We start from the raw sequence: 13,376 nt of genomic DNA, 5'->3' as shown, positions 1-13,376 counted from the left end.
CCTCCCCCGTTCATGCTCTGTCTCTCTCTGTCCCAAAAATAAATAAACGTTGAAAAAAAAAAAAAATTAAAAAAAAAAAAAAAAGAAAAGTAACAACAGAGACAGATTGGCAAAGTGAATGTTACAACGACAAGGTTCACCGCCCAGCAGTTCCGCGGGATCAGGAAAACATGGCAGAAATAACCAGCACAGTCAACCTCCACCGTCAGTGAACCCAGTCTGCCGTTGAAGCAGCAACGTGTTTACCTTTAAATCAGCTCTAAATGACACCTAGAGCTAGAAATCTGTAGATGACAAGCTAGGGCTGATGGCTTCTGACAGGCACAGCTGGCTTGCTGCCTGTTCCGCATGTTAACAAAGCTTGAATATTACTGCCATACGTTATATGGGGATAGCATTGCCAAGAAACAGTAAGGGGAATGTGATTTCCAAGACCAGACCCAGAGATGTTTCTCAGCCCCATTTAAAAATCTGTTCAGCTGCATACTGTTTACTATCATCTAGTGGCGTTCATTATCGCTACCGCCCTGGCTTGAAGTTACAGAAATTTTGCAAAGTGGAAACTGCAGACGGAAAAGCAGTTACGATCACGGGCTCTGGAGCTGGAAACCCAGGTTGGGATGGTCCCCATGCTTTCTGGTAGTTCACCTTGGTGAACTTGGTGAAGTGCTTGGTATCCAGTTCATCGTTATCGTCCGAATCTGCAGGGCATACACCACTGTCTCTCCAATTCCTCTGGTCAACATCTGGCCCTAACAGCATGGATGTCACCTTGCTCTGTCATTCTCGTGCTTGCTGGTACTCTACGTTAAGCCTGATGCTTCCTGCCCACCTCCCACCAGCTTTTTTTTTTTTTTTTAATGTTTATTTATTTTTGAGACGGAGAGAGACAGAGCATGAACAGGGGAGGGTCAGAGAGAGGGAGACACAGAATCTGAAACAGGCTCCAGGCTCTGAGCTGTCAGCACAGATCCCGACGCGGGGCTCGAACTCACGGACCGTGAGATCATGACCTGAGCCGAAGTCGGCCGCTTAACCGACTGAGCCACCCAGGCGCCCCCCCACCAGCTTTTTTAGTGACTTACAATATTGTAACTTATCTACTTTATAATTGTGGTCAATAAACATAACATTTTACCATTTTAGCCATTTTTAGGATATAGCTTAGTAGCATTAAGTACATTCACCTGACTATGCAATCATCATCACCATCCATCTTGAGAACGTTTTCATCTTCCCAAAGCGAAACTCTATATCCACTAAATAATAACTCCCTGTTCCTTCTTCCCCCCGGTCCTCAGCAACCTACTTTTTGTCTTTATGAATTCGCCTACTCTAGGGACCTCACATAAGTTGGATAATACAACATTTGTCCATTTATGACTGGCTTATTAGCATGATGCTGTCATCCACGTTGTGGCACATGTCAGAATATCCTCCCTTTTTAAAGTTTACTTATTTTATTTATTTATCTCTACACCCAACCTGGGGCTCGAACTCATGACCCTGAGATCAAGAACCAGTGCTCTTCCGACTGAGCCAGCCAGGTGCCTCAGAATCTCCTTCCTTTTTAAAGCTAAATAATATTCCATTGTACATATGTACCACATTTTGTTTATCTATTCATCCATCAATGGACATTGGTTACTTTGACCTTTTGGTTAACGTAAATAATGTTGCTATGAATAGGGTTGTACAAATGTCTGGTCAAGTCCCTGATTTCAATTACTTTGGGTACATATGCAAAAGTGGAATTGCTGGATCATATGGTAATATTACGTTTAATTTTTGAGGACCCCCCCCATACCATTTTTCATAGTGGCTACACCATTCCCACCAGCAATGCACCAGGGTTCATCTCCCCCACATCCTCACCAACACTGTTACTTATTATTTGTTGTTTGTTTTTGTGATCACCACCCCGATGAGTATGAAGTGACCACATCATCACTTTTTGTGTTTCCAATGGATCTGTGTTCCCAGATGCATTTCACTACCCCTACTTCCCAGTCTTGGGGCATAACCAAAAGTATAGACCCTGGCTAGTTCTGTTCCCAGAGAACAGGCATGAGCTCAGCTACATGACCAAACTGGCCATGAGGTTGGCTCCTAGAGGGCCCTTCTCTGGCAGGCTGAAGCTGCAAGCTGTAAAAAAATTAGAAAACCAACAAAATTAGGTGAACCAGAGCTGGATGTTTTCAATATACATACACACTCTTTTCCATACTTTACACTTAGAACTTATAAGGGAGTGTTTAGACAGAGAAAATGTTTGAAAATAACTGCAGTATAAAATTTTTGTAGATATTGAAAATGATAAAACAATGAGTTTGTTTTATATAGTCTCTCCAGTCCAAGGTCCCTGACAGGCAAATTATTAAACATTTTAATAACCCGTCAGGTGAAGCCCACAATTTTGCATGGCCTGTTATATAGAAACTTTTTTTAAAAAGAAAGGAAAGAGGGGCACCTGGGTGGCTTGGTCAGTTAAGCGTCTGGTTCTTGGTTTGGGCTCAGGTCATGATCTCATGGTTTGTGGAATCGAGCCCCACGTGGGGCTCTGCACTGACAGCACAGAGACTTCTTGGGATTCTCTCTCTCCCTCTCTCTCTCTCTCTCTGCCCCTCCTTGGCTTATGTGCGCTCTCTCTCAAAATAAATAAATAAACATTAAAAAATAAATAAATGAAAAGAAAGAATAGATGGTTAGGAGCACCTAACAAGGATGCAGTTCTAGATCAAAAGTTTCCCATGACTCCACATAGAGCTGCACATATAATAAAACCCCTTAAATTTCTAAAATTGTTGTTAAACACCCTGTGAGAAGACTTTAAAGACAAAGTCCTTTAAAAATAGCATCATTTGAAAACTTTTTAAAGCAGTAATCTCTTTTTTCAAGTAAAATTTTACAGAAAATCCCTTTTTTAAAAATTTCATGTTTGTAACACAACATATACTTACAAACGTTAAGCAATGAAACCTATACGGTAGCTTTGATTACCATACACACAAAAATACAAAAATAAGAGAAGTGGTGATATTTATTGCTCCCTCAAGAATCAGCTACAAAATCCAATTAATTTGTGCATTTTGTTTCAGTTGCCAGGTATAATTCTCCGTGGATTGTGCACATCTCCTCATATCTTGCAAGCAGAAGCACTGACAGCCCATGTTCTAAACTATCTTTTCAATGTTTGCCTAATGAGCAGACTTGGAAGATAGTGTCTCTCTCTCTCTGAAGCAAAAGGGCAGACTGGTTTACTGTCCTGTATAATAAAGATAATGTCTCCCTCTGTGCTAGAGAGCAGTTTGCTTTAAGACTATTACAAAAAATTCAGGTTCCTCATGCTTTCGATCCTCTTCTGTAACCCAACCCTGGCAGGTGTCATCTGGCACCCATTGTGCTCTGCTATAGGAACCAAAGCTTGCAGAACTCATTCCAGAAAATGACGATACTCTGGTTATTACTATTGCTGAGAGTAACAAACTGTCCTTTGTCTCTGACCCAGGGGTCTCCTGTCTTCTGCCGGCATCCAGGAAGTGATGGCACGCAAACTTGTTAGCTTGCAAATAAAATAAAATCTCAAGATTCTTAACAGTTCTTGACATTTGTTATACAGCATGGAAATCATTTCTTGTCACTCAGACAAGCAGTTTTGAAAGGAAACAACTTTTAACCTACTTACATTGCAATCTTAGGACACTCTTCAAATAAACCAAGAAGACAGGAAATGTTCACTCCAAGATTGTATGAATCACTATCAAACTGAGCAGCACATGTAAACTGTGAAAATGTTATACATAGCCTATTAGGAAGTATTTTTATTAAAGTTTGCAAAATAATTAAAATCTATTTTGAACACAAAATTGGAATCAATTCATAGCACTCAGTATCTCAGTTTGAAAAGCACTTCTATCCCAGAAATGGAACAAGATGGAGTCAAAAGCTTAAAAACATTTAAAGACTTTTTTTTTCCTCCAGCTCCATGCTTTAGGGTTACATCAGTCATTAAACCTCTCTCTAGCTCATCTTCCTCATCTCTACAGTGGGATTAATTGTGTAATAACTCCCAGCATTGGGCAGGGGGCCAAATATGATAATGCGTAAGATGCTTTTTAAACCCTAAAGAGGCAAGACAAGGTGAACCTCTGGCTAGTGTTGTTTGCCATTAAAAGCAAGTTCTCTGTAGCGCTTTCATGGAACAAGTTCAGCAGCTCACAGCGATCATAGCACGCGGAGTCCTTTGTTCATTCAATAAATATTTATTGTGCCAGGCACTGGGAGGGAACAGGAAAAAGATCCCAGGGGCACATGGGAGAGAAACCTCTGATAAGATAAAACACACAAAAGGGCTTTTCCCCTTTGGATACAGTTTCTCCCTTGTATTTCCCTTCAGTCCTATGGAGGAGAGAATATAAAGGAAGCCGTGGGACTTCAACAGAAATCTAATGGCATGCAGGCACTGTAAACCAGTTCTTCACTCAGGTTTATACTCCTAAGCAAACTAAATAGACCATGAGTGGCTGGAGAGAGAAATTCCTGCTGCTGAACAGACCAAAGGCCCTTTAGGTGAAAAACTAAACTAACGTCTTTATGAACCAGACCTAGAAGGGACCTACCTCCATGTTAAGACTGAGGTTAAATTAGAATTGAGAAGTCTCCTCTAGGTCTCAAGATGAAAATCAGGGTTAGTTTAAAATGTGCATTTAGGAGCGCCTAGGTGGCTCAGTTGGTTGAGCTTCTTACTTTTGATTTCGGTTCAGGTCATGATCCCAGGGTCATGGGATCAAGCCCTGTGTTGGGCTCTGTGCTGAGTGTGGAGCCTGCTTAAGATTCCTTCTCTTTCTCTCTCTCTCTCTCTCTCTCTCTCTCTCTCTCTCTCTCTCTCTCCCTCCTTACCCTTCTCCCCTGCTCATGCTCTAAGATAAAAAAAAAAAAATTAGTTTTTAAAATGCACATTTCAGGGGCGCCTGGGTGGCGCAGTCGGTTAAGCGTCCGACTTCAGCCAGGTCACGATCTCGCGGTCCGTGAGTTCGAGCCCCGCGTCAGGCTCTGGGCTGATGGCTCAGGGCCTGGAGCCTGTTTCGGATTCTGTGTCTCCCTCTCTCTCTGCCCCTCCCCCGTTCATGCTCTGTCTCTCTCTGTCCCAAAAATAAATTAAAAAAACGTTGAAAAAAAAAATTTAAAAAAAATGCACATTTCAAATATTGGTTTTAGTAAGGAAAGTCCAGATTGTACCTCGAACTTATATTCTCTTTTATAGCTAACTCTATTTATCAATATATAGAGAGAACACTTGATAATCCTGAGTTCACCTTTTTCCTTAAAGAGATCTATTTTGCTAACTGCTAGATGATAATCAATCTTCGTCGTTTGGAATATGCACCTGAAATATCTTCTGCCACGTGAAGGCTGAGTACACAGATCCACCGTTGTTCTTTTAAGTCACAGGTATTTCTATCCTGATGATGCAGGTTTCATATGAAAACTAAAAATTGCACTATTTGGGACAACGTGAGTTTTGTTCATGCATTGCATATCTGAGGTATCTGGGCCCATGCAAAATTAAGTGGGAAACAGTATGCCCCTCCTGGAGACGGCGTGCCCTATCCTATGCACCTTCAGTCCATAGTGAAGGTCTGATGAACGCCTGTTGATGGAAGTGCAGTGGGACCTGAATGTTCTCAGATGAATTGCTCAAAATGACAAATTCTGGGCATTGATCCAGGGGCACACATCCTCCTCACACTTCTGTCCAGCTGGCAGCAGTAGATGGTCAGCAAGATACGCTCATACCCTGAGGTAGGCCCTGACCTGTGTGCTCATACATCATGTTAGTTCATTTAAGCCCCACAAGAAGTCTACGAGGTCAATACAATCAATATTTCCATATACCAGGACGGCAACGGCAGGCACAGAGAGGTGAAGCCACTTGCCAACAAGGCACAGAGCCAGGATCCACACCCAGGCAGCCTGGCTCCCAGCTCTTAACTTCTAGGCTAGGCTAAATCTTAAAAGAATATGATAATAAGAATAATAGATACCGTTCATTTATATACTGATTTACTACTCTAATAGCAGCCGCTAACATTTCTTGGGCTCTCACTCTGTGCCTAGCACTGTGTTCAGCAATGCACAGATTGTAAATTCCTCCCAACAGCCTTTCCAAGTGGGTCTCAGCCTTGCCTCCATTTATGACCACAGATCAGAGAGTTTCAGCAGCCTGCTCAAGGTCACAGAGCAAGCTAGTCGGAGGCCAGGACTGGAGAGCAGGGCTGGGTGACTCCGAAAACCCACACCCACTGTCACTCACTATGCAGAGGACTCTGGTCACCAGCTCTCCCATAACCTTCCTCATGGTGGGACACCCTGAAAAGGCCAGCTTTTGCCCCTTAACTGGTGTTCGTTTGAGTACCTCTGAGTTGAATTAACTGGAGCAAGATGGATACTAAGAGGTAGCAGAGTCACTGTGAGTTTTGAAATACAGCTGTGTCCTACAAAATAGCATACTGAGAAACGTCTCTATGGATAGGAAATCAAGGTGCCCAGAAATCAGCCCGGTTCACCAAAACCCCAGGCAGAAACCACCCAGTTTCACAACGTTCTATTAATAACCCAGAACAAGCAAGCAAGAGGAGGGCAAAAAGGATATACTGACAACACAGCCAGCCCCCTCCAGAGCTGGTGGGAGTGTGTGGAGAGCAGCGGCCTGTGCACCTGCTGCCTGGGTTCAGGTGTCCCTCTTGAGCCATATCGCCATCACACAGAAATGATTTTATTGCTTCAGGTCCCAAATGTTCCTCCCGAAAACCAGGGTGATAATGTAATGTCCCATTTAATTTATATTGTATTTTATATCATTATTTACTATGCTATTATTTCTATTATTATTTACTATTCTCTTATTACTCCATTAAGAGAGTTCAAATAAAATAATCTAGTAGAAGTGTTTTGAAGAGCTTAATTTACAAATAAAAGATGTTTCTATCACACTTTTAGCATACCATGTAGATTCATCTCTTTTTGGGGGGTGCCTGGCAGGCTCAGTCAGTGGACTGTGGGACTCTTGGTCTCAGGGTTGTGGGTTTGAGCCCCATGTTGGGTGTAGAGATTACTTAAAAATAAATTCTTTAAGGGGCACCTGGGTGGCTCGGTCGGTTAAGCGTCCGACTTTGGCTCAGGTCATGATCTCACGCTTAGTGAGTTCGAGTCCCACGCTGGGCTCCGTGCTGACAGCTCAGAGCCTGGAGCCTGCTTCAGGTTCTGTGTCTCCCTCTCTCTGTCCCTCCCCTGCTCACACCCTCTCTCTGTCTCTCAAAAAAATGAATGAATGTTAAAAAAATTTTTTCTTAATAAATTCTTTTTTTTTTTTTTTAATTTTTTTTTTTTCAACGTTTATTTATTTTTGGGACAGAGAGAGGCAGAGCATGAACGGGGGAGGGTCAGAGAGAGAGGGAGACACAGAATCGGAAACAGGCTCCAGGCTCTGAGCCATCAGCCCAGAGCCTGACGCGGGGCTCGAACTCACGGACCGCGAGATCATGACCTGGCTGAAGTCGGACGCTTAACCGACTGCGCCACCCAGGCGCCCCTCTTAATAAATTCTTTAAAAAAAGGTATCTCTTTTTTTTTCTTACAATACTGTTTACTATATTCCCTGTGTTCTTTAGTCCCTAAATCTATAGGTAGATTTGTGTTGAAGGAAAATTGCTTTACTCTTCTTTTCCAATGTCTACTTAGAATTATTTCAGTTACTTTTTACAGAAAATTCCATACCCAGATATTTACAAACTCCATGTTATATTTTACTATAAACTACATTTTGAAGAAAACATTGATTTCATTAATTTAATTTCCACAAATAATAATGATACATCTTTCCTAATAAAAATGTTTTCTAAAATTTTGAAGAAAACACTGATTTCATTAATTTAATTTCCGTAAGTGATAAATAATGATACATCTTTCCTAATAATAAAAATGTTTTCTAAAATTTATTAACAACCTAGTAGCAATAAGTTTGGGCTGTGGGCTCCTAGGTTCCAATCCCAGATGTTTTTACTAGTGAAGGGACCTTGAATAAGAGCTTGAATCTCTCCCTACCACATTTTCCTCGTCCATAAAATGGATACAATTCTTCTAAATCAGGTTCATTATGATAATAAAAAAATGGACTAGTCAGGATGTCTGATACATAGTTATCAACCAACAAATATTATCAATTGTTATTATCTTAAAAGGCAAAGACAAAAAAGGAACATATATTTTGCAAGGCCTTCTTTCATAAATGTTAGAGATATCCTAAACAAGTATTCTGGCTTGTTTCATAACAAGGCCTTCTTTCATAAATGTTAGAGATATCCTAAACAAGTATTCTGGCTTTTAAAAATATAGGAAAAAAAACTTCAATAGTAAAATAAATAAAATCCTTGAAGAGGTGAGCTGTGCACAAAACTATTTACTTCTTCACACTATTTTTTAAAGTACACAAAACTTACAAAATAATATACATGCTGAGATTCATAGAAAAGATATCCAAGGAAACATGAGAAATACAATAAAAATGATTAAAGGTACGCTAAGCAAAACTGATCATGTAGGTACACTGAGCCATCAATTCCAAAGGCCCTAAAGTTTGTTCCATGTATGTTCCAGCAACCAACAATAGGGGCCAAGACTGAGAGGCAGCAGCTAGTTCACCCAAGGTTAAGTACTGATTAAATTACTTTTCCTAGCATCAGCACCTGGGTGGCTCATTTGGGTAAGTGGACTTCGGCTCAGGTCATGATCTTATGTTTCCTGAGTTTGAGCCCCACCTCGGGCTCTGTGCTGACAGCTCAGAGCCTGGAGCCTACTTCGAATTCTGTAACTCCCTCTCTCTACCCCTCCCCTGCTTGCACTCTGTCTCTCTCTCTTAAAAATAAACATTTTTTCTTATTAAAAATAAATAAACAACTTTTCCTATTACTAATTTCACGAGCATTTTGAGGAATAAATTTACTGGGAAATTGAGATACTGAACACTAATTGCACACAGAAAAAAGGATATAGCAATATTGATCTGTGGAAATGACATGTTTTTGACAACATAGAATCTTACAATTTGAAAGGACCATCATAGTGATCAAATTACTTACCACCTGCTAGAATTTTCCGAAAGGAGCTAAGAAAGTAAAAGAAAACAGCAACAACACATATACATATACTCAGATGTACAAACAAAGGTGCTAATAGATCCCTTCCATTCAAGTTCATGTGAGTCCAGGAGATGAGGGGTTTTGTATACCTCGGTATAGAAAGCAAGAGACGAGAGAAGTAGCACACATGGGGCATGTGTTGGACAATACCAGCACCAGAAACAGGTGAACAGAACTGGGAAGGAGGCAGAACACAGGAGAGACAGACTCCAGGGTGGCCATCGCCGTCAGGCTAATATCTGAAATGACTGTCATCTCTGGGGCCTGACACACCGAGCTACTGAGCTAAATATTTAAGTAATTGACACAATTTATTCTAATTCCCACAATAGCACTAAACACCTAGGAGGTAAGTGCCATCATCACTCCTATGTCATAAAAGAGGAGGTTTACAGAGGTAAGGTGACAGGGCTAGAATCAAACTCGTCTGGCTCCTAGCCATCATGCTGCTTGATCCGACCCCCCTGACCTACCTCCCCATGCACCAACCCACCCATCACAGAGTAGGCTCTTTTGTGCGATAAATACATATTTCCAACTCCCTCAAGCCTTGAAAGGCAGCCAGAGTTAAGGAGGTAGTGTCTGCTCTAATGGCTGCCCTGGAAAAACAAAACAAAACAAAACAAGGCAGGATGGAAAAGGGACCACAGGAACAGCGGATCTGCCCAGACACGGACTGGACCGCCAGGGAGATCTGAGATCCAGCCTCTGAATCCTCCTGACTACAATGCATTCCCCTCTTCAAAGAGCTGAGAGATTATTCCTCTTACACCATCCTGCCTCCTGAAGTCCTCTCACGACTCATCTCTTAACCTGAACTTGAACTTCCCCTGTAATTGACACTGCTTCTCCAGCCATTGACAAGATCAAACCTCCCTGTTACACAACGGTGTTCAAAAGAGAAAATAGGCAACTGCATGACTTGAGGGCAAACAGCAAGCTGCAACTTTGCGGGGTTTGGGTTTTTTTTTTTTATGTTGGAATTTTGTCACATCGACTTACACGTAGAAAATAAGTATTTAAATATTTTATATTTAAACAAAATCTTTATTAAGAATCTTATGAAATCGACTTCATCCCTGGCAAAGAGAAAAGCAAATGAGTGATGGAGTCTTCCCATATTAAAGGGAACAGTTATGTAACCATCTCGCGTGAAGAGCCAGGCTGAAGTCAGAATGATAAAAGCCCGAAATAGCCCTGCTTCTCTCCACAAGTTAAGATCACATGGGGGATTCCACGAGCAACATACTTCTCGTACAGCCTCTGTCCTCTCATGAAGGCCTTCACTTCATTGTCCAGCGGGAAGGTGCCGTCATCCTTCCGAAAGCGGTAGAAGAGTTTGACGTCCTTGAATTCCTTATGTTCATCGCACACTGAAACACAATATACACAGAGAGGCCCGTAAGAAAAAAACAAAACAAAACTCATTTAATTCCTCACATGCAGTGAGATGCTAATTAAGACTTGTTTCACTGCCTCATTTCTCAAGCACACTCCTCTATGATTTAATACAGGTATTTAACACAGTACCTGGAATAGAGTGAGTACTATCATCATCACCATCACCTCATTGTCTAGTAAAAGGGTCACAAAATTCAATTCATCATTCATTCCACAAACTCTTCTTGAGCACAATGGGGGAGGTATCAGCCTCAAAGAATGTGAAGGCTAGTGAGATAAAGAGCAATGTCAGCATGTAATAAAAATATGGTACAACATGGGGCGCCTGGGTGGCTCGGTCGGTTGAGCGTCCAACTTCGGCTCAGGTCATGATCTCGCAGTCTGTGGGTTCAAGCCCCGCGTCGGGCTCTGTGCTGACAGCTCAGAGCCTGGAGCCTGTTCCGGATTCTGTCTTCCTTTCTCTCTGCCCCTCCCCTGCTCACACTATGTCTCTGTCTCTCTCAAAAATAAATACACATTAAAAATATATATATATGGTACAACAGGGCAATGAAAGAGGTGAGGAGATACAAAAGTGACAGACCAAAGAACCCCCGTCGCCTAGCTGCAAGGAATGGACACTTCTCTGAAGAGCTCGCATGTAGTTAGAGACCTGAAGAATGGATAGAAAATGGGCAAAAGTGAAGAGAAAGGGCATTCCAGCCCAAGAGAACATCAACATATGAAAGGCCTTGGTCAGTTTTAGAGATTTCAAGGAGACATGTTCATGAATGTTCGTAGAGATGTCGAGAGTAACAGCAAAAATTTGGAAACCCCTTAAATGTCCATCAGCAGGAGAACGGGTAAAGGCACAAAGGCATAATTATACATGGTATACGCAGCAGTGAAAATGAGCAAACATGGATGAATCTCACAAACAGCATGTTAATCAAGTTGTACAAGAATAATCATGCATTTTTATAATGATTTAAAGCACTTGCAACAGTATGATACTTTGCTAAGAGATGCATCTACAGAAAGGAAAAAGTATGAAGCAGTAAATGGAAATAAGCCCAAATGCCTCTCGGAGGAAAGAAGGGAATGCCACCAGCGAGAGGTGCACAGGAGACCAAGTGTTTTATCTCTTAAATGGGTAGGTTTGTATCTGGAATAGAAGACGCAGCCCGTGTCTTCCTCCCAAGCTACCTTGACGGTCGGTGGCCACCTCACTCACCGTGATGAATGATGCCCCGGTCTGCTAACTTCTGCATGAGTTTGATTGCTGTCTCTCTGTCAGAAGCCTCTTTGTGCTCAATCAGCCAGTCAATCAGTTCTTTGGCAACAAAGCAGTTTGGGTAGGTTTTGAGATGATGTCGCCTATCTTTAATAACCTTTTCTTCATGCAGCCTGAGCCTGGAAAGAAAGTTTGGCAATCACTTTAGGAATTTTAATGACAACACAGATCAGTCAGCCGCTTGCAGAGCTCAGTAACAAGTGGAAGCTCTAAATGCATTCGAGTGCTGTTCACATCCCTGTATGTCAGTGGGGGAGGGGGCGGGGAGGTTCTACACAGTCAGGGCCCACAGGCCCCAGACAGTGATTGCACCCCCAGATCTAGAGATGATGCAAGCAAATGGAGGGGAAAACAACCATGGACAAGCTAGGGCTCTCTTGCCAGCCTGGAAACCGAGAAAAGCTCTCTCACCCCTGCTCTGTCTCACTGCCTTCTCTTTATTCCTCCACCAGTGGGCTTATGGCTTCGACCAAACAGCAAACAAAAACTCTAGAAATTTGCTGAAACCAGGTACTTCCTCTTCATCACAGATTGCTCAAGGTCACCACGTCTGCATTCGTTCACGTACGTAACAAATGAGTGTTCCAACCCCTGCCACTATGCACTTCCAGGAATCAGAGACCTATGTGGGAAAGTGCACAGGGATCCTGGCCTTCGCCTGTCCCGCTTTCTACAGGGGCAATAGCTTATCCTTACGTGACGCTTACCAGGTTCCAGATGCTTATTTGAGCACTTTCCACAGATGCACTAGTGTCTGCAACAACCTCATCAGAAGTTATTATTACCATCTCCTTTTTTTTTCTTTTTTTTTTTTTTTTACAGCAGAGAGAACTGAGGCCCCAGAGAGATTAAGTGACTTGCCACACAGCTAAAAAGTGATGAAAATTAGATTTGAACCTGTTGGTCTCCCTTCAGAGTCCAACTTCCCAAGTGTCACATCCTGCTGATTTTAGCCAGGGAGGGATAAACAAAAAATCCAGGAGAGATAGATTAAAGCTGTTGGACAAACACAATTTATTTACAGGCTGATGGATTAGTGTGGAGAAAAGTGGTTGACACAGAACCTTCCCTTACTCCCTTCAGAACTCAGTGGCTTTATTCCAAAAGAGTCTTTTTTTTTAATGTTTATTTAATTTAGATGGGGCGCCTGGGTGGCTTGGTCAGTTAAGCATCCGACTTCGGATCTCATGGTCCGTGAGTTCGAGCCCCGCATTGGGCTTTGTGCTGACAGCTCAAAGCGGAGCCTGTTTCGGACTCTGTGTCTCCCTCTCTCTGCCCCTCCCCCGTTCATGCTCTGTCTCTCTCTGTCTCAAAAATAAATAAAGGTTAAAAAAAAATTTAATTGGGGGGGGGTGGGGCAGAGAGAGGGGGAGACAGAATCCGAAGCAGGCTCCAGGCTCTGAGCTGTCAGCACAGAGCCCGACGTGGGGCTGGAACTCGCGACCTGCGAGATCATGACCTGAGCCAAAGTCAGATGCTCAACCGACTGAGCCACCCCGGTGCCC

At 42.4% G+C, this 13,376-nt stretch overlaps 1 protein-coding gene across 3 annotated transcripts in view; it reads right to left on the bottom strand.

The window, feature by feature from the left end:
- The window catches only part of DEPTOR (DEP domain containing MTOR interacting protein), a 139,166-nt gene that overhangs the window by 83,719 nt on the left and 42,071 nt on the right, over window positions 1-13,376 (bottom strand). For all 3 annotated transcript variants that reach the window (XM_047842392.1, XM_047842393.1, XM_047842394.1), the window contains exons 2-3: window positions 11,812-11,990; window positions 10,447-10,570 (exon numbers count right to left, since the gene is read on the bottom strand). In XM_047842392.1, coding sequence (XP_047698348.1) covers window positions 10,447-10,570; window positions 11,812-11,990 — 303 coding nt within the window. The remainder of the gene's footprint in view (window positions 1-10,446; window positions 10,571-11,811; window positions 11,991-13,376) is intronic.

Source organism: Prionailurus viverrinus, chromosome F2, assembly GCF_022837055.1.
Source record: "Prionailurus viverrinus isolate Anna chromosome F2, UM_Priviv_1.0, whole genome shotgun sequence".
Lineage (NCBI taxonomy): Eukaryota > Metazoa > Chordata > Mammalia > Carnivora > Felidae > Prionailurus > Prionailurus viverrinus.
Note: the sequence above shows the minus strand (reverse complement) of the source record. Positions and strands in the feature narration are given on the sequence as shown.